The sequence below is a fragment of the Branchiostoma lanceolatum genome, chromosome 10 (assembly GCF_035083965.1).
Source record: "Branchiostoma lanceolatum isolate klBraLanc5 chromosome 10, klBraLanc5.hap2, whole genome shotgun sequence".
In the NCBI taxonomy this organism is placed as follows: Eukaryota; Metazoa; Chordata; class Leptocardii; order Amphioxiformes; family Branchiostomatidae; genus Branchiostoma; species Branchiostoma lanceolatum.
Genome location: NC_089731.1, coordinates 4,461,213 through 4,487,599, shown reverse-complemented (window position 1 = coordinate 4,487,599; position 26,387 = coordinate 4,461,213). Strand labels below are relative to the sequence as shown.

Genomic DNA, 26,387 nt, shown 5'->3' with positions numbered 1-26,387 from the left:
TGAATATCGCCTTTCAGTTGCCTTCGGCTTTAGTATTGTCACCTCGGGCATTTTGAAGTAATAACAAAGGCACGGTTTATGTGACAGGATTGCAACTTAAAATGAGTTTAGCACAATACAAAACATGTGAAGATATTATGAAGGGTAAATAGTGCGACAATAAGGCTACAACACCTCACATAGACCTTGGCACCTGATGTGATATTAAGGTCAATACTAAGGTCAGACAAACAAATGTCCTTGTCAAAAGACATATATTGGTGAGACGGAAATTGCACAAAAGAACACACTTTCTAGAACACCAACGCTCGAGCTGTGTCAGATCAGAGGTTTCTTAATCAACATATCCACATGTATTCTCCAAGACAGTATACTGTACACATTTAGACAAAATAAAGATCCTAGATTCGGAGCCCTAGTTCTCTGCTAGAGGAGTGAAGCAGGTGGTTTATATTCGAGTCCACTGATCGACCTTGAAGAGAGACGGGGGGCGACATAGGCTATCCGGCACGTACGACCCGCTGCTGCAGCCAAGTGTCTCTGACGTCACGTGCCGGAAGTAGCGGCAGACGGGTCCATTCAGTGAAAATTTTGGGGTAAGTCCCAATGATTATTTTTTAAATTATAGTTTTATGAAGTTTTGTTCATTTACCAAAAAAATTGAATGAACCTTCATGTTAACATCAGAACGAGTCCACCCACTCCCTGATAGAAATACGCTTAGTTATTTCTCGTTTATTATTCACTTTTGTACCAGATAAATGTCAAACGTCAACCAACAGATGTTAAAAGTATATCAGCTCTATAGCACTCTAGATTTCTTGTAGCTATAAGAAACAGAATATAATTATTATAATCGTACTATATCAGGAAAAATATCACCACCACCCCCCCCCCCCACACACACACAAAAAAAGCCCAACTCGCAGAGCCTGCTAAGGAGGCTAGGCAAGGTTGTCTTGTGATCTGGTTCTATGTTCGAATCAATGAGAAGCCTATATCCTGTACCCTTGAGAAAGGCACTTTACTCGACTCAGGTGAAAATTAGTAGTTTCGATTAGGAACGTACTCTCGGATGAGACGTCACGTGTTTGAGGAGTGCCACACATCGATTACCGTGAAGAATCGAGCACAGCTGGTGCTTTGAAGTCACGATAGCTGTAGATTGAATCAATTAGCTATTTCTGCCTTCAAACGTTTTCTATCTGGTAGTAGTATATAGTTGGGAACAAATTATGGTAGATGGTTGGTAGAAATGCTCCTTCATCATGCCTGCTACAAAAGACATCATATTTAGATGTATGGGGCTCTATCTATCTATCTTGCTATGTATCTCTTGTATTAGCTGTGTAGATTAGAGTACAGTAGAGTATAAACCTTTATTTTCATTGGATGGCCCAGTATCTGATATGATCGTTCATGATTATAGTAGTGTAGTTGATTATGAAATATACATGGTAGCAATTACGCTACGAATTACTGTACATTTATTGCATATAATCTTTGATTGTGCCGGATAAGAGCATGATTATTGTAATTCTCTCACATTTCAAAATCTTTCGGGGATATAGGTCACATCAACAGCCCTTAAGAGGAGATGTGCTCCCACTGTTCATGCCATAGAATAAGAATAGTCTATCTATGTTAGGGTATATCTTTGACGTCTTGTTGTCATTCTTGAAAGTCCATATTGTCCTTCGTCGCCACGCGTTTCAAAAGAAAGTTGCTATGCATATCGGTATGCTGGGCAGGTATATATCCATATACCGGGCTTACACGTGAAGAGAGACTGCCGACGGTGCACTCCCACTGGTCTTCCTGGTGGATTCCAGGATGATGCACGTGAAGAGACGGGCGCGTTAGTTTACTGCTTCGGTGACCCTTGTAAGGTTCCTCTGTATCCCATGACTCCCATTGCTGAGTTACTGCATCATCCCGAGACAGAAGTAGAAATAATCGATTCTGAAATAACGTGTCCACTTAGCCATGGATTCCCGTGACAGTAGGTTCTGCAGTAGGTCCACCCGTCGTTAAACTTTACTACCGATTGCGCATGCGCAGTGCCTGTCTTGTGAAGTTATTCTCTCTTAACCAGTACATTATACCCCCATTCCACTAGGACGGCACTCTCGCCACGCGCGCTCTGCGACCTCAAATCTAACAGAACGCTGAACGAATTTCACGGATAAAAAATTAATCTTGTTACATTTTGTTGTCTTTTCAGTCATAAAATTTTGCATGATATTCCAATTATGGAATCAGATGTTAATTGATTACAAATCTAGCTTAGGTCGCAGCGAGGTCGCAGTGAGAGCGCCGTCTAGTGGAATGGGCTCAACAAGTACATTATTGCAACCAGGACCAATATTGCTGCGTATTGCATCGAGATTCATTATAAAATTGATCGCAAGTTGAGAGGATATTCTCATTCTCTGAAATCACTAGGTTAGATATATGTAATGATTTAGGACGAACCGTACCATTTATAATACCGATATCTAGATTTGCTGTAGGCAATACTTTACAAGCGCCAGTCCTGTCCATGATATACACAGGCACTGAATACATAATCCAAAGCCCTCGAGGGTCATTACGATGGTTGGTTGCCAATAAACTTGCAGTGAGAGGCAAGGGTCCAATTATACCTGTCTTCGTGCAAAGGAAGGCACCAGTGCTTCTGGTAGATATTTTTCATACACATTTTTCATAATGTATCAACGCTCGTCATTGCCTTTATGATATGTACATTGCATCAGTTTGGATAAGTTCTTGAGACTTTATCTCTGAATGGTGATGCGGATTTCTCCTTGTTCAGCCAGTTGAAGACATTCTCTGAGTATGGCGTGGTCCTTGGGTTGTTGGGGCCTTTTGCTGTGGTCATTTACATCCTGGCTCTGTAAACAAATTACAAGAAGATCATTTAGAATGCTCAAAGTGCATGTTTAACGGTCTTCTCTTCATGCATACTTTAATGAAAAATATCTTTTAGATATGCAAAATTTAACTTTCTCCAAATCGTGATTTCTTGTTTTTGTGACCAAATATTATTGTTCTTGTGACCAAAATCAAGACAGCGTTGTTATATGATCACAAACACCCATATTATATATCCTCCCTTGGCAAAAAAAAGAGTAAACTTTTAAAAGATTCCAGCGCGTATTCCAGTGGAACTCGTCCCACCAATCCTCATTACACGGCGTTAAACAATGCATACAGTTAGATATGCGAAAGTCAGATGTGACAGGTCGTTTGGTGCCTGCGAAGCTGGTGTGTTACACCGAAGGGCGATTATACCGGCTAGATAGATACAGATACAGACAAACGCAGTGAATGATATAAAAGCTTACCTTTAGGCTTTCAGGGTCACTGCTGACCTTTTTGATACGATGGTTCCTGTGCCAGGAGATTTCAGCCACTGCAACCAGCATCCCGATCACCAGGCCAGAGAACAAGAGGTAGAAAACACCCTGTGTAGCGAGGGAAGACACCCGTATTTATGTCCGGCTAACAGATATTCAAAACGGTCGAAAACGCAGGCAATCCTTAATCTCCAAGCAGATCCACACCGGGCGCGAAAATCGTAGTATGCTAGTCAGAGAAGGTCCAGTCAGCCAGAGAGGGTACAATAGCCTCTACCGGGCTAGCTTTTCTGGATTTGTCTTTTTCAAGTTTTTTGTTTGAGCTAAATCACATTTGATAAGAAAGGCTCATCTTATTTGTCACCAGTTTCACATCCCATGTCTAATTGATCCCTTTCCAGCAGCACAATTAAAAGTATCATGCACATTTATGTTCAATATTTGGCAATGAATCATTCACTTTGCTACATTAATAAGCACGTCAACAAATAATGGTGCAAGATGCTCACATATTTTCTTGGCCAAAAGTTATCTGAACTTTTAGTACATGGGAAATACATCCCACGAATTACACAGAAAACAGCGAATCAATTGCGACAAAGGCACCTGGAAATCCTGCAGAGTTAGTCCACTGGCTTCCATGCTGCTCTCGGACCCATCCAGGGAACACCCGGCAGCCGGCCACCACCGGTCTTTTAATGCATTGATCCTTCCCATCTCTCGTAACTGTAGAATCCTGTTGTAGAAAAACGTTGCAGAAAATACGTTTGATAGGATTTATTTCGACACAGGTGAACTATCACCTTTTCAAGATGTCATCCCAGACCGGACTGTAAGGTTTGGACCATCGCACACCGGGTCATGCCCCTACTCTTTTTCGAAAGGTGTGGTGGGTTCTTTAACGTGTGCGGGGTGTGGCTCTCCCCAAACACGGGACCTTCATTTAACGTCCTATCCGAGGCACGTCCCTAACCCTAGATGAGCTAGGTACTCATTTACACCTGAGTGAAGTGCGGAAAGTCGCGTTAAGTGCCTTTCCCAAGGACACAACATCGGGGCGCAAGTCCGGACATGTCTCTGGGCACACCGGGATACGAACCGGGGTCCCATTGTTTGACAGCCGAGTGATCTTCCACTGCGCCACACGGACGCCACATTACTAATAGTTGAGACTCAAATTTATTGGTTTCGAAAATGCTATGGTTGGTGTACAAATATATATAAGAAATAAAACGTAATAGTAGTTTAAGAAATTTTAGCTACCTTCCCCTGGACTTAATGAACTTTACTATATATGTATACTACCCATTGTCGCGTTGTGACATAGTGGCAAGCATGTAGTCTTTCATGTGAGGTTACCCTCTTCCAAAATACAGAAAATACAAAGTTAACATTGTACAATTTGCTATTTAGGTGCCTAATTTATTATTAATTAATTTTAAAAAATCGTCGAGCAATTCTTACTTGCAGTGTCAATACCAGTAGCCAATATGCATGTCTGAAGATTTGTTTCATGAATTCCATGCAGATGGAATTTAATTCACTGCGCCTCACCCTACTGATAGTTTCTTTGCCCACTGGCTACCATTTCTTGTCGCAATTCCGTAGCCACCGAAGAGAAAGGGTGCGCCGACCATTGTGAGTGCACAGTCAGGATCTTTCATGGCCTTTTGGGTGGAGAAGAATGAACATATATATCAAGCACTCGTGTCACTGGTACAACCATTAACCAATTGCGAATAATCCGTATATATACACGTATGAAATGTTAGTATTGCTCTTGAACAACAATATCTATTAGTCAATATTAACAAAACGTTTTTCCTCCTCTGCCATTCGATCCCCTAATTTTAGTAAAATCGTCTTTTGAAATCTTGTGATGCAACCAGCAATGTAATTTTTTTCTTTGAAAATTGATTTCTTCATAAACAGGTGCTGTAACAGGCAATCGTTTGTTTTATTCGAAGATCTTTGTCAGGTGATAAAGATAAATCCTTACCTCATACACAAAATATGTCCCATCCACGATGAAGGCATATCCACCTTTTTTGGCTCGTTTCATACCCTCGTCTAATGAGCTGACAAAGCTATCGTCTGGTTTGGCTGTCATGCCATGCCAGAGTCTTTCATAGGTTGAACTCGTTCCTTCCAGAATAAGATTAAAATATAACATGTATAATCTTTCAGATATGAACATAATCATCAACAACACCTATTAGTAATAACACAGCACAAATACGTTTTTTTGTATTCACCATGTTAAGAAGATCGAATGACCCGTGTTAGCGTTACATGGTATACAAAGCGATTGATATAGTTCCTACAGATTTTTAATGGTATTACATGGCACTCATGATTTGGCCTTCAATGGCCACCTATATCAGGGCCTTGTAACCTCCACTTATCAGAGACGGAGAACGTCGTTAACGTCTTGCAGGTTGTAATCTGCCTCTAATCTAGTCATATCTGCAAAACTCGCCGAGTGTTCCATTGTGTTTAAGATTACAGTTCAACTTTGCTGAAGAATGTTATTGTCCCATATACAGGTGAGTTTTCAAGCCAAGTTGTCCATCATCATCAAATTATGAAACAAGCGAAGAGGTACCTATTTGACTCTTGAAGAAGTCGTACAGCGATCCGTGGTTGACGATGCCGTACTTGACTTTGGTTTGCGAGGCGAGGTCGTCCAGAGACGTGACGGGGTGCTTGAGGCGTTTGACGGTGAGGAAGGCCGTGAGGTTGGCGGTGTAAGTGGACACGACGATCAGTACGAACAGCCACCAGAATCCAGCCATGATCCTCGTGGACAGAGACCGGGGTGGGGGCTCTCCTCCTACAAAGACCGTAGACACAGTGAAACTGTGTACCCACCAAAGTTGCCATGCAAACAAGTCGTCAAGTTTATCTAGACTGGGCTTTTTGCGGGGGATATCTGGGACTGGGGGAGGGCGGTGTAGTTGGACACGACTATCAGTACGAACAGCCACCAGAATCCGACCATGATCCTCGTGCACAGAGACCGCTGTGGGGGCATTCCTCCTACAGAGTTTTTGACCGTAGATAAAAACGAAACCTTGTACGTACCACAGTGACCATGAAAACAAGTGGTTAAGTCGATAAGATACATTCTGTACCAGAGACTTTGTCCTTTTGAACTAGACATAACGGACAAGAGGAAGCTAGGGTGCAACATTTACTGACTAGGTCCAGATCAGGTATAACTATACGGGTTTAGTTTTCATATTGTGATGGTGAATATATACGTTGTGGCAACTACATACATGTCGTAAGACCCCAGATTTTTTTATATATGCCATGTGTTGTAAAATTTCACTTGAGATAGATAGTACATAAACCGCATATGAACATATATATATATATATATAAGACTCAAACTAAAGCCGCAATCAAGAAATAACTGCTGACATTCTATAACCCTCATTTGAATAAAAGGGTGTCATTAAAGATCATGAGTTGTGGATTTGCTGCCACCTAGAAAATGAGAGATCACCTTTCCGCATCATTGACCAGTAGACGAACCAGAGGCTGTTCCTCAGGTTGAAGGCCCTGTCGTTGTCGGCATGTCTGTCCCCGGCGTTCATCTTCAGCCTCAGTCTGCTGGTGAGGAACAGCAGGATTCCCACGGTGAACATGCTGACTGCTATGCACAGCCACACCTGGCAAAAATGAAAAAAACATATTCTCATTGTAGGGTCAAGTAACGGTGAACATTCTGACTGCAATACACAACCACACCTGGCAAAGATGATAAACATATTCTCATTGTAGGGTCGTCAAGTAACGGTGAACGCGCTGACTGCAATGCACAGCAAATTCAGTAGAGCGGATTCTCATTGTGGGGTCGTCAAGTAAGTCCGTAACGGGAACTCAGTAAATCTGTGAAGTCATAGATCATTTACCTAGTACATTAGATTCATGGTCGACTCAACAACGTGTTCAGCTTGATATTCAATCGATGTGATGTGTGCATGTGTATGTACAGTACGTTGTAAATATCGCATACTTGCTTCAGCCTATTGCCTACCATTGGGGATATGCCAAGACAATATTGGTTGCATTTTTTTCATACATCCAAACAGGGAAGAGACCTGAAGGTTAACAATGCTTGCAAAATCAGGCTTTCAAAAGAATTATAGGCAGGCTATTGCAGGACAGTATCACTGACAAATAATGGCTGGTATCAAATTAAGTTGATGTATGCATTACACCACCATGTACTAGAGGCTGCGATCACAGATGACTCAACAATTATGATGGAAAGAAGGCCTAATAACACCTTTAACGATATCGACTATGTCCGTACCTTCCACTGGAAAGGGTGCACAAAGGCCAGCAGGTCCCTGTCTTGCTCCGAGGGTTTGCGCATAACCAGTACGTTCCCATACTCCATGAAGGGTTTGGTGAAGTCCACTGCTTTCTCCCGCAGTGACGTAATAGATAATGCTGACACCGCCAGGTCGGCCCTCTACGGGTACAGAGTTTTACACATCATTTTCCCTGAGGATTATTTTTGCTGCATCTAGTCCTTATTTACAAACGATTATCCATACATGTCTCTGACAAAAGCAGTCTATTAGCTGCCATTCTGATCTTGTCTTAGTGGCAACTCGGAAGTGTGCCAATAGGAAATAAACTTCGAAAAGCAAAGTTCAGAAACATTCCTTATAGATGTATGGTTGTATCATATTGTGTAATAATACATACTATATAAAGCTATGACTGGGAAGCCGTGTGTTATGTCACTGATCCGGAGTTGCATGTGTGTGTGTGTTATTTGTACGTGAAAGCAGGCCAATAAAAATTATTTTCAAATTTATATTGGAACGTGTTACATTAGACATTAGTTTTCAGAAAGAAACATTGATTCGAGCTAATTACCGACACATTTCGTTCGCATTTTCATTTTTTCATTGTAACTAAAGGCAACAAGCAATGATGCACAAATACTAAATGGCTTATCCTTTATCATCATCATATATACGGCGACCCACAGGTAAGGAACAAGCAAGCATAGATATAATTCCACATTACATTATACATTCTTACCCAAGTTTTCAGTTTTGCCAATATCAAGAGTCATAGTGCCAGTACCAGTTAACAACCGTACATAACACGTCATCATATAAGTTGAAGAAATATTCACTCACCCCGGAAGTAATTTCCCCAATGACCCCTGACCAGCTCCCATCAGGCAGTTCGTTTCCGGAAATCCCATCCGGGGTTTCGTACAGTTCGTACTCAAACTTCAAAATTCTGGACAGCTCTTCCAAAAGACTGATGCAGAACCCAACCCACTCGAACCCTACAGGTCCTGGAATATCTGCTTTCACCACAAACGGCGGTCTCTGTAATTAAAAACAAATGGATATAATACGTAAATATTGAGAAAAATACATATCAACACATATTTAGTAAATTACACATAGCTGTTCCACGATGTAGAGAATATGCCTCTTTGCGATGATTTATGTTTCAATATTGCTATCAATAACAATGTTTAAATTTAACGAAAATGTTAACGTTTCTAAAAATCTACAACAATGTGACTCTAATAAATGTTCAAAAAATGACAGAAGTCAAACAACTCAGCCAGTTCGTTAACCTAGTTTTATCTATCTTCAATACCAGTGATAGGGCTTTCGAAATGGGTTGTCAGTTTTATGATAACATAAGAGTTGCCTAAATTTGGTTCATCACTGTGAAGGTGCCAAACTTATAATTAATCACGTCAAGTGTTCTATAATCCTTTATGTAATGCTTTCTTTTCGTTTCCAGGTGCCACAACGAAGATAACATCGCCATTCAAATCGCAGCCAACCTAAAAACCGATAGCTCAAATTGGCACTGAAAGGTAACCACCCATAATGTGCCTCAATATGAAATCACTACCACAAGCTTTTCGAACAAAAGATTCTTATCATGGTGCTATATCAAATATCATCTTCGAATCAATATTTCTCATTGTTCAACCCTGAATTAATGAATGTCTTACCTCAAAAACAGCCACCCGTAGAACGCTCCCTGATTCATCCATGGCGTTGTAGTTACAGTCGTCTTTTTAACGCGAACAGTATTGTTCCCCTTTCCGAAGACTGATAAGTGTTCTTCTTTCTGAAACGGGAACAAAGACAGATACTGTGATCGCGAACAGAAGCTGGGAGATAATGAATGGAGTGGTAGCATCGCATTACCCTCACCTGCGCACCGCTCCCTTCTGGCTAAACGCACATCGTAAACATCAATCTTTATGTGCCTTAGAGACGGTTACGGCCTATTTGGAGATGCTATTGACGTACCCACGTTCACGGTACACGTTTTATAAAAGCTTTTGTAGAGAACGAATCCCACAAGATTCTTCATTTTGATTAAGTTTTCGCATCTAATGGAACAAAAAGAAACTTCAAAGAGTATTAAGAGCCAATATGTGTACTGACGCGACTTATTTATTCTATAATTAATAGGACAATACTGTGTTGCAACCGACGATTGCATATACCAATCTGTCCCGGGACTAGCACTGATGCCTTGACTTGCACTTATCACAAAGGATGTGAATAACGACTGCATTAGTTTGCCTCTGAGAATTGACTTGGTAACTACAGCAGAATGATGAAATTCCGCGTAGACCATTAAGTAAACCCTTAAGCACCAAGGCTATACATTCTTTTATTTTATGAAGTGCCGTTTGAACATCTTTGATCCGAGTTAGATCCATTGGGACCCCAGTTAAATGCGCAGTTTTCAGTTTGTTGGATTGTCCTCAATACATATTCTTTAAAGCATAATCAATTACATGCTAGATGTATTCTTGGAAGCATAATAACTTCAATGCAGCTTTATGCAGTTTGATATCATCATATTATTTTTTGTAGAGAATCAAAGAGCAAAATTGAAAAATAAAGTTACTAATTGTTTCTTCAGTGCACAACGTGGTCCGTCTGATCTTTTCTGCATACAATTAGGATAATGACAAGAGATAATTCAAACAAAAGCATGGCAAAATATTCCTCTTGCATTGGCAAAGCAAAGTAGCTATAGTAATCACAAAACAATCTAAGAAAAATATTACTGAACAAACCACCCGGTTGGACATTTTGTTGGTTTGCTTGAGAGTTATAGCACCACAATATTACTCGTTATCAAATTTAGCAATTATAGTAAACCTCTTACATATAACAAGATTTGATTTTGATAACAACGCTATTTGTTACTAGGGATATATTCAAGGGATTACGTATTCTTATCCGATTCCGCAAGGAAAGGGTGATTGATTTTTGAAGAGGCAGAATCGGTTTTATTGGTTGTCGGACGTGACGGGATTAAGGTCACAGCCGAATAAAAATCTATAGTGGAAAAATCCCCGTGCTGTAGGGGTTAGGGGTCAATTAACGCCCGTCTATGTAGATAACCTGGGCTCCAGTGGATAATTTGTCAATGTCGCCTACAAACCCATATATCGGGCAACACTAGCTGAGCGTGCAACTAGAGCGTGCGAATGCCTTCGCTATGAATTCCTTTATAATAATTATTGAAGAAGCACTTTTATCAAAATAATATTGATCAAGAAAACAGCATCAATACAATATAGATAACATTCTTAATCAAATCAAATGTTTCCTAAGAAAAAGAACATAACAAACAAGTATGAAATTGCCGTTATTTACTAGTATGGAATGATAGTAGTTTCTCATGAATTATGCAAATTAGGCCTACATTTGCATAATTTCTATCTATTGACATTCCTCTCTTCCTCAGTTACAAATGTCACATATTTGAATAGTCATATCATGGAACACAGCAGGTTTTTAAAATTGCCTCATTAATTATAATCTGATTTGCATAATTATCATCCAATCATACAAAGCATCACATAAGCTATCTACATACCAAAAATCATGACCATCCATCAAGCCCATCTCGAGTTATATTATTTTCTCATTGATTATGTAAATGAGGTTCTCATTTGCATAGCTGATATCTATTAATATTTCTCTCTTCCTCAGTTACATATGTCACATGTTTGCGAGTCCTATCATGGAAATTGATGAATGTATAAACTTTCCTCATTAATTATGCAAATTAGTTACTGATTTGCATAATAAGTATCCAATCATGTACATCATCGCTCAAGCTATGTACATGCAAAAAATCATGACCTTCCATCAAGCCCTTCTTGAGTTATTCCCTTTCAAAGTCTGAAGCAAAACCTACCCCTGCAGTTCCAAAAAAGTTGATAGGGGGCCCAAGCCTATACCACTTACTCTCTGCCCAACGAGCTATCTACCACTTAAAAATCAGTTCCATAGCATGTCCACAACACGAGATATCATAACATGAAGTTCCGCTGCAGTACCGTAACAAGCCGATAGGGGGCCCAAAATCTAATCATTTTCAGGTTTCATCGAGACCTACCAACATACCAAATACCAAGACAATCCTTCCAAGAATTCTCGACTTATCGTGTTCACTAACAGACACACAGACATGCTCGGTATTCCCATGCTGTGGCACTGCATTAATGACTGTTCTTACTCATATAAGGCCGTGTATATCCAACTTTGGTCAAAATTTGTATGTTTCAGTCTTTTAATTGGTGTAAGGAGATATCTTTGTGGTTTGGTTTCACATGCTCCGAGTGGACTCTTCCAGGCTGGGAGTAGGTCAAAGTTGACGATTGTTTTCGTCTGTCAGCTGTTACGAGAGAACGAGCTGGTCAACTGTCTATTTTCTTTGCATGATTCTAAAGTAGACAGATGTGGCTTTCTGGTGCATAAGAATTTTTGGGGCTTGCAATTAAGGTGAATCCTTTTCTGAGCCCTTGTTTTAGTGCTTTAAAGCATTACTGCATGGGCAAGCCTATCTCTTGTATCTGCCCTACAGCTGGCTGATAGCCAATTTGTCCCTGGCAGCTGCAGTACATGTAACTGACGTTTCTCATGACCCCTCATGACCCCTCATGACCAACTTTGCCCCCAATCTACCCGTATCAATATCCCCGTCGCAACCAGAACGCATAGTAAAGCATACAATTGAACACATTTTTACACTTTTCTCGTTAATTATGCAAAACACTTCGCCCAAAATCTAATCATCTTGAGATTTGCCACATACACACCGACACACCAACTACGACAACAAACCATCCAGGCGTTCTCGACTTATTCTGTTCACTAACAGACACACAGACAAGCACCGTCGCATAACCTTCTCGACGAAACCATTCGTCGCGAAGGTAATAAGTGCTTACAACAAAAGCAATCATTATAACTATAGGTGACTGTTTGACAATCTTATGACTAAGCTATGTAAAACAGCGTGCAACTAGAGCATTCACTGCGAATACCTTCACTATGAATTCCTTTATAAGAATTATTGAAGAAGCACTTTTTATCAAAATAATATTGATCAAGGAAAACAGCATCAATCAAAATATAGATAACATTCTTAATCAAATCAAATGTTTCATAAGAAAAAGATCATAAGAAATAAGTGCTAACAACAAAAGCAATCATTATAACTGGAGGTGGCTGTTTGACAATCTTATGACTAAACTATGTAAAATATTGCGCAACTACATGTAGAGCATGCACTACGAATACCTTCACTATGAATTCCTTCATAAGAGTGATTGAAGAAGCATTTTGTTCAATATTGGTCGCAAGACTGCAAGACGGTAAAAGATGAAAATAGTACCATAGCCTATTAGGCTGTTATCTACTGTGTCTTGGGCACGGTATTGGAAGGCAGTGCCCATTCCTCTCCTTCCACCGCCTTTTATCTCTCCAACGTTGCAACCGAAGTCAGGTACTAAGGTAGGTAAGGTACCTATATTTACATCTGGGCGGAGTGAGGAAAGCCGTCTAAAGTGCCTCCCCAAGAACACAACGGCAAGCCATCAATGCCAGGAGTCGAACCTGAGAACTCTCGATCTCCTGTCCACTAGTCCACTCGGTATTGGAAGGCAGAGCCCATCCCTTTCCACTGCCTTTTATCTCTCCAACGTTGTAACCGAAGCCAGGTACCTATTTTTAAACCTTGCTAGAATGAGGATTGGTAAAGTGCCTTTTCCAAGGACGCAGGCTAGCCATCAATGCCAGGAGTCGAACCCGCAAACTCTCGATCTCATGTCCCCCAGTTGACCCACTCGGCCGTTCGACAGCCGATGATTAGGCTTTAATCTTCGTGTTCAAACATAACTCAGTTCTTTTTTTCTTAATTTTTCTTTCTACGTAGAAAAAAAAAGCCCCCACCTTTGGCGTAAATCTAAACTTGCAGCATGCGATCATGCATTGTCAACGATCAGATCTTGAGCATACATTTTTTTTTATTTGCTCGAACCCGCGAACTCTCCATCTCATGTCCACTAACCGACCCACTCGGCCACTCAACAGCAGATGATTAGGCTTTAATCTTCGTGTTCAGACATTACTCTGCTGGTGCTCAGGACGCCCGTGTGTACAGCTCCCATGAGCACGGTTCATCGATTATTGACTGTGGTAACTTCTGGAAGCTAGGCGATCCAATATCAGCGATATATTACAATTTCACATTCTATACACATATCCGGCAGCCGGCAGGTGATATCGGGAGGAAGATATCGGCAAAGGGAGGAGGGCTGGAACGTTGACATATCACAGTTGGGTTGTGAATACGTAGATATCACGAACGAAAAGAAAAACAGAGTTGGGGTGTTCTGATGAAAGGGAGCTCAATATACCGGTAGATATTTGACATGTTTTGACTGAAAACGTCATGGGGTAGACCTTAGCCGACTATTGTAATTGATGTGGGCACCTCAGTCTGGTTTGGTCAACCAGGCTTTCGGTCATTCAATATTAGAGACGCTCCCCATTCAGCTGTCGGAACACGCATCAGACAAATGGCGGTAATTCTCGCAAAGTACGTAAGGCTCCCATTTCATTAGACTGCGATCGCGCTGTGCTCTCTCTCTCTCTCTCTCTACGACCTAAATCGGATGTCTGTAACCCTTGATTTCATGATTTTGATATCATGCAAAATGTAAAGGTGGGACGGAAAGACAACCAAACACACACAGCGTAGAATGATTCGTTTTTTTTTTCTTTCTAGAAAATTCGTTGAGCGCTCTGTTAGATTTTAGAGGACAAGAGAGATAGGAATTCCAAAGAACAGCCGCGCGATGCAGCATTTGAATTTTTTTTTTTCAAAAACATCAGAGTAATATTTAGTTCGCAGAGAGAGCGCGGCGAGAGCGCCGTCCTGGTGGAATGGGGGTATAACGTGCGACTCTCGGGTGGACTAATGTAGGTCGGGCGGATCAGACGGAGATCGTTCCTGGCAGATGAGTGTGACAAATGACGCTGTTGTCTACAAACGACCCACTTATTCGAAATGTCTGTAATCAGAATGGGAATACGCTACGGCGGACTGGTGAAACTGGGCCGTTCCTCGCGGGGCGGTGTAGTGGGTTTGAGGAGGAAAAATGGGCCAAATTAGATACAATCTACCGTTTACATTAATCACCACATTAATGGAGAGAAACAACTAAAACTCAAATTTTCCTGTTAGCCTCAGATCTTGTTCAAGTACAGTGCTAAAGTTAGACAATGAAATGAAATGGGTTTAAAACAAGATACAAGCATTTTGAAAATTGTGACCATAATCACTGTGAAAAGAATTGAAGCGAAAAAACATAGTATCATAGCAAATAAACTGTTATTCTTGTACATCTTCAGAAAGCAACACTAGCGCGGTGGCCTTATTGGACCCCAACTAACCCAAAGGTACCGCACAAGCGTTCATTCTACAAGTACCGGACAACAAGCTTCACCTTTACAGCTAGTACGTTCATAACTGCCAAACGACAAACTGCCCCCTTTTCGAAACTTTATTGTCATGTTGACCTTCTTCGCTGACGTCATCCATAAAATTTGCTCGCTGTGGCCTTAATAGTCCAAATCATTAAAAGTTCACAAACAAATCGCCACAGGGTCGTTTATAGCATTGCTGCCTTGGCGACTTATGCCAGTGGGTCCACACTCTCTGTTGAATTATTGTTGGACGTAGTATTATACCGTCCTTTCATAAGCACAAGTTCAAATTTTGTTACCCAATCTGTCGTCTAACATGTCATATTTACATCACACATAAAGAAGGCAGCCAAGACAAGAAACCAGAGGCAGTACATAATGTTCCAGGTCACTATCCAAGATAGTTTAACGGTGATTACTTTTTTAGTGTGTGCGGCAATCACAGCATAATAAAGACATCATAAAATAGATAATCCAGCGCAGAGCAGTGTGAATCATCCAGGGATCTAATTACACTAGCTCTCCGAAGCCTGCTCTCAGCTCGGCCTATCCTCTCTCCACCTGCGGCGTGAGAACCTGACTTTGAAGTTTGCTAACTCTCTTTTAACATCGAGTCAATACCGTCACCTCCTGCCGCCAAACAGACAGTGAGAGTATCAGTGGCAGACAGACTCGCTCCTCAAATAACCTGGTCTTGTTGTCCTGTAGAACTGAATGATGCATGAATAGTGGTGTTCCCTATATGACACGTATGATAAATCACTGATCGTGCAATTGACATCTGAACCTGGACAATATTGCTCCGATTTTTACTAGATTTTAAATGCCTTCTAACTTGCTATATCTGACCTATCAATTTGTAAGTTGCGTTCGATTGTTGATTTTAAATGTATATATTCCTTATTCCCAATATTGTCTTTGTACACAGTAGTGTTCAAATATTTTTTATGAATTATCAAGTTGTTGTTTTTGCTGTCCTATAAATTGTAATGCTGCTTTGTTCGCGACATGTGTGAATGTGAATCAACAAATAAACCATTACTATAAAGGAATAACACATGCCCCATATTCTGATACGAACTTATGCAATCTGATGAGCAAACGTTTATGGCATTGTAATCTTTAAAATCAATATATATATATGACCTCTTAAGGCGGTAATAAGGAGTATAATTCCCAAAGGATTTTCCATGTGATAGCATAATTCCTTATTCATACGCGTGTAAGGGTGACATGTAACATTATTAAATTGCAAAATCCAAATGTAATGAGTAGTCGGTAAACTGGGACGTCAATGCGGTTTTGCATTTTAGCGTAATCTATGCCCCCAATGAGCTGTAGCTGTCTAGCAGGCGTACGGTATTTATTAATGCAGTGTTTGTTTTTTCGTCATTTATTTCAGGAACGAAATTGAAAGCGTAATGGTCAAGCCAGTACAGTTCTCTGTGTATTTGCCTGCAAAAAGTAAGTAAGACTGAAATGTAAGTAAATAATATAAAAAAAGTAGACTCAGATACTCATAAGTTAAATCATGTATGCCGATACGACTTATTGCCATTCATCTTATTTTTGTCATACCCGTACCATGCCCAGAAGATAGAATGCCAAGAAGATAGATAGGGCGCCATGACATTGGACTTCCGGGACCATCCCACTCTACATTGTGTAATCTTCAACAGATCGATAATGTACGACGAATGTCAAAACCGTAACAGTTTGGTCGATAAGTTAGATATAACATTTGAACAGCAGAGATTCCCTACAAGCTGAGATTTCCAATGCCATCCTAACCCCTCCCTTAAAAACCTTTTGATGAAATCGTTGCTATTGTCTGATGTGCCAGGTTCCACCTGATGGAAGAATTTCATCACCACAGACTACCCGTGAGCAACTTGATGCTGACCTGCACAACTTTTATAAGATCCATCCAGACGTGTTAAACGTGTATTGAATACGCCATGTTGTTTTAAGGGTAGCCATTTGCAGCTAGTGGAAAATCATATAGCAAAAGTTCTAAACTACCTTCCCCCCCTCTACATATGGTACGTTATTCAGCCACTGACTCATCCGTGGGAAATAATCAGCAGTAGAAAAGTTTGACCTTTTATGTAGTATATATGAATCTTTATTATAGATATCGATATAAATATGAATAGAAATATGAATATAGATAGAAATGAAGGTTTATGTATTAAAGGTACTCTCTATATCGCCGGTAACATCTATCTGAACATTTAATGACTCGGTTACCATGTTGTACATTCCGTGAAAGAAAGTGACTATGGTAATTTTCTGCATCCCATTCTGTTCATGAACTAGTACGAAAAGAGAAGTAGAAAGACAAAGTCAACGGTTGCTGCAAATGTGCTACTACGTTTATCCGCACTTATGTCAAAATCTAACATTTATTTTTACTGCTGTTATCAGACCAAAGGTCGGGTCTATGGCGACATTTTGGAAAGCACTGACCAGGTTACTTGAGAGCCGTTACTACTAAAAATGCTAATACAAAGATGTTATTTTGTAACAAGGTCTAAAATTCCTAACCATTTTAAAATCCTAGTCCTGCTACGTCCGACAATTGTCGGGTTGCACGTGCTTGTTCTGTATGCTACCCCTGACAGTTGCTGGGTTAAGAATATTTCTAGAACGCGTACGTTGCGTTGTTGTAAAGCGTGGTAACTAAAACTAAAACCCAAACGAGTTGTTCAAGTTTTTCTGGGCACTTCAGCAGTGGGGGTATGTTTTTGCTCTGGAACTCCAGCAGGACACAAATTAGTTCATTCCCCTACATCTGTTTGAATGCTGATATCAGCGTAATGAGTTTAAAGATTGCAGAAGCATTTTAAATCCCTGTTTAGTACAACAATGTAGTTTCTATGATGGAGGAGAAGGGAAAGAGGAATTGCCCAGACCAGCCACCTGATGCATCATTAAAGAACCACAGTTTATCATTTTCAAAAACATGAGTGTAGACAATAACGGCAGCTCATGACCTAGATATTAGTCTTTTCATTTAGGTCGCCATGTTGATGTAGGTCGCAAAGTTGCTGTGTTGATGAATGAGGACCAACCCTACACCGGTAGCTATAGTTACCGGCTACCGTAGGGTCGATAGTTACGAGAACGATCGTGATCAAACTACTTAATTTACACATGAATGGCTGAAGTTATTTGCCATACATGCACGTTTGAAAATTTTTATTCGGTACCGCAAATGTTACAAGTACAGCATTTGGTTTAAAGCATCGAAAATAGTATATGATTACAAACCCTATCTTTCATGTACGACATAAGTTACCTACTTTTCAATATTTGAATTAGGAAAAAATCATATTCCGTAATATGGAATTAGATAACCCAATAATTATAAGCTTGATCTTTCATTTCTTTCACCTTAGAAGCGAGAAGATGAAACTTTACATGCTAGTATCCATTAGTCAATGTACATAATGTAAGATATCACATTCATGAATCACTGTCATTGTACTTCTGATTTTTCGCCGCGGCCTGTACTTGTATACGTAGGAGTATAAACGTGCAATAAACGTACAATAAATGCCTCTCAATAATTAGTCTACCCATGTTTACTAGGCGTACATCGCAGAAAGGGAGCAAACTAAAAAGATCGGAGTATAACAAAAGTAAAAGAATGGGCGGTCAAGTATCCTAATACATGTATTTTGTTTTGACTAACGAACTAAAAGTAACAAAAAATAAGGCTGACCTAGAAAATCTAAAAGGTTCATTGATTGATGGGTTGTCGATACATGATTTGTATTTTTGTCATGATTTTTCCGTCTACGTAGAAAAAAAAAGCACCCAACTTTGGCGTAAATCCAAACTTGCAACATGCGATCATGCATTGTCTACTATCAGATCAAGAGTATACATTTTTTATTTGTTTATATATTGGTTCAACATGGAACATGTAATTAAATGCCAGAGTTGCCCAACTAGCGAGAAGTTAATTATTAATGGCTAATCCTGAGGAAATACGACATAATCGTTACGTTGATCACACAGTCAGTAAGGTACTACTTTCAGAAAGGAACATGTAGATACATGCCAGGGCTGCCCAACTAGCGAGAGGTTATTCTTAAGGGCTAACCCTGAGGAAAGACATAATCATTTCGTTGATCACACAGTCCGTAAGGTACTAGAGTAGTATACATAAAGTATTAGCATCAAAAATAAATCAATTTCAGTTGGATCGAGTTCAGCGCTAAATCAATTTCAGTTGGATCGAACTAAGCTCTAAATCAGCGCCTTAATCTTTGGCTTTGGGAAAATGATTGTAGGACGTCACCAAACTCTTAGCATGGCCTGACTACAGTTGATTCAGATTGTGTCGAGGCATATCTAGTGGCAATCGATGAAAGGCTATCTAATTACGCGGCTATTGTACGGTTATTTGATTCAAGTCTCGGTTGTAACATTACTGCTAAACGCACCTGGTGCATTTCCTATAGGAGGCCGCTGCCTATCCCTCACGTGCCATGACCTAGTGGTAGTACTAGCACCCATTAATTTTCAAACAGATTTTCTTTACAATGCACACATTCTGATCTTGAAAGTGCTTGTGTCACCAATGAATCTAAAACACAACTTAAAGTTCCTGATCACAAGCAACCTTCATATCCATGAACGTACAAATAAGTTTACAAGAACGAAATAAAACCCCTTCTGATGTTCAAGGCAAACAGGTTACTCGACCCTTACAAAATTTTACTTTGAGACGCAGAAAAGCAAACAAAAATTAAAATTTGTAATTGTGTGTAGTCTTTTTTTTTTACTCAATGGTCACCACGTAACAAGACCTAAAGGTCACTCCGAGGTTACGGCTCTGATCGTGATCCCATACTGTACACTCTTGTATCAGGTAGATTAGCCATATGGAAAATGTATTATGTACCAGTAGATGTCACACGTTGTACATTGTACAATTGTTGTGCATGTGCAATAAAGGTATTTTTCTTATTATATAACTTCAACAGGGACACTTCTCTATAGGTCAGAAACATCATGAGACTAGTTCAACTGCTTAATAAGTGTGAGGACTAACTGACCCAATAGGAGAAGCAGGGGTTACGAAGGTTGCTTGGGAAATTCCCAACCCCATTTCTACCATGATTATGCACTGTTTGCTTCACAAAAGAACCTTTTTCAAGAATCTTGATACCAGGCTGTGAACAGACTGCCGTGTGTACTATGGTGTGAAATTCTAATGCTCAGTAAATAATACTGTCATTATTGGCAAAAAATCTGAACATGTTGCATTTTGGTATCCTTTAAGCACAAAACATTAACGCATGCTTTAAGATGTACGTATAGATCGAATTCAATTCAGTGCCATCAGCAATTCGGCTTAAAGCTATCAGACACACCCGTCTTAACCTTTAGTCTTCACGGTTCAACATGAAATCACGGCATCTATGTTACATTGAGGTCTAACGTTAATGGTTGAAAGAATAACCCAGATAAAGCCTATAGATCTAGCTAGGTATCGACAAAGGCAACTGGAAGAATCATGGTCCGAAATTACTGAGGAATCTTCTAACGTGTTGTGAGGCAAACACGATTTTTCCGTATTATTTCCTTCCATATTATTTCTTTCCGTATTTTGAATGTTACATTGAGGCCTTATGTCAATAGTCGTAATAGTGATCCAGATAAACCTTTATCTAGGTATATTGACAAAGACCACTGGTAGAAGCATGGTCCGAAATAACGGAGCAATCTTCTAACGCGTCGTGAGGCTAAGACGAATAGTGGTCTTTCTTTCCGTAGTAAGCCACTAATGACAACATTAATCCAAGATTCGTGATCCATTTCCTGTGCTTGCTGCTAGTTGAATGAGAATCTATGTAGCATCAAATGTTACTCGCTCTTGATGTAACGCTACGTCAAGCAAGATTGCATCTTGACAAATTTGACATTCTAATTTGTGACAGCATGCAGCGATTTATCGTTGTAAGTTCTATTAAATCATGCACCATTCCGTTGACTTATAAAGGGTAAAGCTTCTATGTTTCGAAGGGATTTCAAAGATTTGGCGAAAGATACAACCTCTAAGTCCATACAAATGGTTAAGCCCAGAATTCACATCGTTTATTCGTGCCTGACGTAATCTATAAAATTATGCATTCATTCAAGAAACCAATCTAAGAAATTAACCGGCTGTGCAAGAATTTCTAGTAAATAGATATTTGGTATTTGGTTGTTCACATACCGGGCTTCACATGGCGTTCAACATACATGTATTCGCCCCTAAAGGTGCCCCCGTGAAATATCAATTCTAGAAATATCTGTCATGTCAAAGGAACTGTACTCTATCGAATGTTTGAAGATCTTTGATAGAAATTATAAAATGGCTTACCAGCGTCTGGAAGTGTTTGAATCGTGAAATCAGTCCAGTGAACTTCCAGCCCGGAATGAGGCACACTGAGTGATTATCCCGCAATCACAGGCACCGCCACCTCCGCGTCACACCGAACCTCATCTTGCCGCAGAGCCATCGTAACGCTACCAGCGCACGGGGTTGGTAGGAGAAGCTATTAAACATTTACGCCATACTGAGAAGGGTGTCTGGTGGTTAAATCCAAGTGTCTTGGGATGACACGGGGTGGAAGGTAATTCTAGACCATCAGGAAAGGACCGATTTTCATCTAAGGGAAAGGTCACCATAACCTCTTTGAAACATAAACCATTTGGAGGGTTGGCTGTGGAGGTTATCGATTGGATACAATAGTACCCGTTTATGTCTTCTGAGGCTCCCGGATGTAGGGTATGAGAATGTACAGATGTGAACCTGAATGTCCTTACTAGATATAATATTTTTCTTACATTTTTTTTCGTATAGCAAAATGACTAAAACGGAGTTGTTCCAATCTAGTATGTGTCTAGAATTCTTAATGATTTAACTTCGGTCAATCGCAAGGGTTCTTACTTATGTAGTCACCAAAATAAATGGAATCTACAGCAGAAATCGCTGTCTTCCTTTTCAGGTTATGATAATACAAGGCATCACAATGGTGCATCTTCATTCTTACTCTTTTTTTTTTGCTATTTAGCTAATGTAATTTTTCAAGCAGATGAATAGCATACATTTTGCATGTGATCTTTGAAACAGGTTTCGAGGGACATCAAACTCAGTCCTTCTGTCACACACACACAGACAGACACACACTCACACAGACACAAACGTACACACACACACTCTGTCACACACACATGTATCTATCGAAGCTAAATATTGTAGCTCTCAACGCTGGCTAGAGTCTATCCTAAAATGCAATTTCTTACTACAATTGCATCCGGCCGAAGACGGGGGGGGGGGGGGGGGTTAGATTGGTCGGTTCATATCACGTAGAGTGATGATTACGACATTATACCCATGCCCTCGTTGTGGCATTGATATGTAATCTCCCCTCAGGTTACTACACCACTCAATCCCTGCAGAGGACTTACCCTAGATCTTCCCGATCAATGTGGCTACAGATTTGACCCACGTAATGCTAGGGTCACATTTCCAAGCCGAGGCCCGGCCGGGCAGCTTGTGGGAACGAAAACTACGATATAAAAGACAACAAAACACACAAAACTTTTAAAAATTATTCCTTACCATACGTTATGTATATTCTTGATATGCATCTTTTAGTCTTTGTTTTCTCAAACAGCCCGGTCGGGCCCCGGCTTGGAAATGTGACCCTAGCATAAGGCTGCGGTTTTGACCCCATATCTCCGTTTTATGTAAGGCCCCCATTCAACTAGACGGCGATCGCGCTGCGCTCTTTCTGCGCTCTCGTTGCGACCTAAGTCGGATTTGTGTAACCTTTGACTTCATAATTGAAATATCATGCAAAATTTAAGCGTATGGCTGAAACGAAAGGCCCAAACGATTCGTTTTTTATCTACGAAATTCGTTGAGCGCCTTGTTAAATTTTTGGTCGCAGAGAGCGCGTGGCTTACACTTGAGCAGCCCAAAGCTTCTCACACACAGCCCCGAGTCTACTCCTAAATGGTGTGTAAATCTGGCCATATTCTTACGTCTCACTCCATGATCTGAGAATTACATTCATTCTGGTATTGCATACATTAAAGTATTAGAGGGCAAACACTTTCGAAAACAGCAAGTCCAATACAAGTGTTCAATACATGTTGATAATCTTTTGACAGTGTATGCTGTTCGTTTACAAAATTTGTAAAAATGATAAAAGGGATGTCTTGATTAATACACAACTATGTACACAAAAGACAGACACTAAAACACTAAAAGTAGCTGTTTACAATCTGTTCTTTTTCCAAATCTAGCCACAGTTAGCAAGTGAAAAGATTGAGTCAGCAGTTACATGTACTACGAAGGATGGCACCCAGGCTATTCTATATCCTCTCCCGTAACCAAACATCGAATTAGAAACAAAAACTGGCAAAGGTTAAAACATTAAAACTTCTATCTACACATCTAGTTGCTATATGTACTTCATGGACTAAAGAAACTAAATTACACTATCCTTCCAAATAAAATCATAGCATCATTCCAACAATAGAGAGGATATACATGTTATATATTAATGGTATGTCTCCTTGTATATAGTTAACAAATGAGGGCAGAAGAACAGATCAGTTCCCTGCATTTCCCAAAATGACAAAGACCGCAACAAAAGGTTGTATCAGGCAATTAGTTTCTTGATTAAATGTAAAAACTTCTCAAATCAGATATGCGAAAAATAAAGGGCTTTCCAAAACTTTATAATTAGTTATTTTTTGTAACTTATGTCCATTGCACAATTCAAAAGGGGGAGAAGTTGATGTATTGATACAGGTAATCATCAGATTCCATGAATATTAAGGCAGTGCACTATGAATAAATGCATGTTTGAGGGTAAACAATGGTTTCCCACTGCGCAGTTTTGAGAAGATTTAAGATTTTAGTGATACAAAATTTACATAATAACACTATATATTATATACGTTGGTCATGTTTTCTGTCATACAAAATGTAAGTGAGTAGCATAAAATATTAAACTGTCTCCTTTGGTTTACAAGATTTATCAAACCTTAAAAGGTAGAAAAATTCCCTTTGGTTTCATCTACTATTAAAAATACAAAATGTACAATTGAATTTCATGATTCTTTGCAATTCTTTTTAATACAATCTCTAAATTTTAAAGACCAGCACCCTTTATCCACCACATCATTGATTATTTGGAATAACCCTCTGAATATAATACAAAATCTTTCAGTTCTTAAGCCCTAAACTGCAGAAGTTGAGAAGGTATTTTTTAAGGTCCTTGATCAGCTACTTTCTGGCTATGCCTCTCCGAGGGACAGTTGTCTTCTGTGCCTGTACTTGAGATTGCGGGCGCGAGCATGAGAATTCTCAATCTCCTCAGTGTAGCTAGAAGGGAACCAGCCCTTCTCTCCATCCCTGATCCTCTCTCCCTCATACCAACCTAAAGGGGAGCAAAACAACAATCATTATAATTATGAAAATACCTGTATCATGTACCATGTCAATAATACCAGTAGGCTGAGGTTCTTTACAAAGAGAATGAATGAAATTAAGGTGAAATAGGTACAAAAGCCAAAAGTCCTTCTGCAGTACTAAGGAAATATACAAGGAGACCCATGTATCTAATCCTAATTCTTTGATACTGGCCAAAGCAAGATACAATATTTAACAGAAATACATCTATGGATTCATTATTTATGCTGTTGAACCACAAACACCTCAATCTGCAAACATTTACTGCTATGAAAAACATATCAACCTTCTTGAAGAAGGTAATGAATTAAAATACTAAATAAGTGGCTGAATAATGAAAGGATGGTTGAATAAATGGATAGATGGATGAAAGGATTAATAAACGATTGAATGATATACATTGATGAATGAATGAACAAATGAAGGAACAGACAGAAGGGTGGATGAATGGATGAATGGATGAATGAAAGAATAAATGATTGTCTCTACCATCAGCCATCTTTCTGCTGACGTTGATGATGTCAGAGCGCTCCAGTTCCAGCTCGTCTGGCTGCTGTGCCTGGTACGGGTGGATCACTTGGACTTGGGGACAGTCTGCAAAGTTGAAAACACGGGATTGTCAATTTGTGTTAGGACAATTCATCTACACAATGTAGTTATTCAAGATACTGGACCTTGTTCAGTTTGCAAGTATCTGTTGGCCATAATTATTTACAAGACAACACAACAACTGAATAAAAATATCATATCTCACATGTAGCACCCGATAGAAAGAGTATAATATATAGTATACTATACTCGGTGGTTTTATTCGGTGGTTATAGCACCTGGCCAGGCGTTATGACACCATATACACCTCGGGGCGGGTCATTAACCCTTAAATATAACATGATTGCATAAGAAAACATACCCCATTCCTCATAAATGGTTTCTCCTGATATGTCTGACTTCGGTGGCATGATGGCCTCCACCCATCTTGTCTTCTCACTCCTGCAAACACCAAATAAACAAACAAAAATAAGTACATAAAAACAAGAACACAACAATGCTTATGACTACTTCAATTATAAACTTAAGGTATTGTATTGTTATGAGAGATGCAGACATTTTTAGTAACTGTAATGTACACTATAACCTGAAAAGAATGAATTTGTCAACTGCGTATCAAAAAACAATAATGCTTAGATACAAAGTGAAGAAGGAACCATGGCTGTAAATACAAAAATGGATCATCAGTCAATTCACTTTAAATTTCTCTCACAATAACACCATGTAAAATACAAAAATGTACTTGTCTGCTGCAACATGTGCATGCAATCTACTAAATCTTCACTGACACATCAAAAAAGCTCGAATTGAAAGAGATGTACTAATTCATGCACACTTCAGATATCCAGCTGTTCATAACATTACTGAGAAGGCCTTATTCTAACATGGCTATCCTAGGGTACCACACATTACTTACAGAGTTGTGGCCAGGTCTATCATGACATGCTTTCCTTCATGGTTCTCAAACAGCTCCATTGTGAAGAGAGACTCTATAGGAGGGATGGTCAGCGTGCCGGTGAACCGCCGGATCTTCTGAGTTGCCGTCAGTTTGGTCGCTGCCAGGGCAAAGTCGGGATCCTCCTTTTCTTTGGCTTCTACAAAACTTCTCTCCGCATAATCGATGATGGTATACTGCGAATCGCTGGACAAGAGAAAACAACTGAGTTAAATCAATGAATGGAT

At 39.8% G+C, this 26,387-nt stretch overlaps 2 protein-coding genes across 2 annotated transcripts in view; both read right to left on the bottom strand.

Annotated features, from left to right (window-relative positions):
* Positions 1-1,406: 1,406 nt before the first annotated feature.
* On the bottom strand, positions 1,407-21,953 carry LOC136442810 (glutamate receptor ionotropic, delta-1-like). The gene is made up of 11 exons (XM_066439749.1): positions 21,549-21,953; positions 9,373-9,491; positions 8,528-8,725; positions 7,684-7,845; positions 6,871-7,036; positions 5,965-6,192; positions 5,359-5,504; positions 4,914-5,026; positions 3,966-4,095; positions 3,348-3,467; positions 1,407-2,894 (listed from the first exon to the last, which is right to left on the bottom strand). Exons 2-11 carry the CDS (start codon positions 9,412-9,414, stop codon positions 2,778-2,780), a joined length of 1,422 nt encoding a protein of 473 aa, XP_066295846.1. The 5' UTR covers positions 9,415-9,491; positions 21,549-21,953; the 3' UTR covers positions 1,407-2,777.
* Positions 21,954-24,421: 2,468 nt separating this feature from the next.
* Positions 24,422-26,387, bottom strand: part of LOC136443089 (uncharacterized) — a 31,967-nt gene continuing 30,001 nt past the window's right edge. The window contains exons 17-20 of the mRNA XM_066440158.1: positions 26,122-26,346; positions 25,567-25,646; positions 25,146-25,250; positions 24,422-24,624 (exon numbers count right to left, since the gene is read on the bottom strand). Coding sequence (XP_066296255.1) covers positions 24,482-24,624; positions 25,146-25,250; positions 25,567-25,646; positions 26,122-26,346 — 553 coding nt within the window. The 3' untranslated portion in view covers positions 24,422-24,481. The remainder of the gene's footprint in view (positions 24,625-25,145; positions 25,251-25,566; positions 25,647-26,121; positions 26,347-26,387) is intronic.

Excerpts from the sequence above, each read along its gene's own strand:
- LOC136442810 (XM_066439749.1), bottom strand. The coding sequence starts at position 9,414 with ATGGATGAATCAGGGAGCGTTCTACGGGTGGCTGTTTTTGAG. Across the intron at positions 7,037-7,683 it reads TGCACCCTTTCCAGTGGAAG|GTGTGGCTGTGCATAGCAGT; the intron begins GTACGGACATAG and ends CATTTTTGCCAG. Across the intron at positions 2,895-3,347 it reads GTGACCCTGAAAGCCTAAAG|AGCCAGGATGTAAATGACCA; the intron begins GTAAGCTTTTAT and ends ATTTGTTTACAG.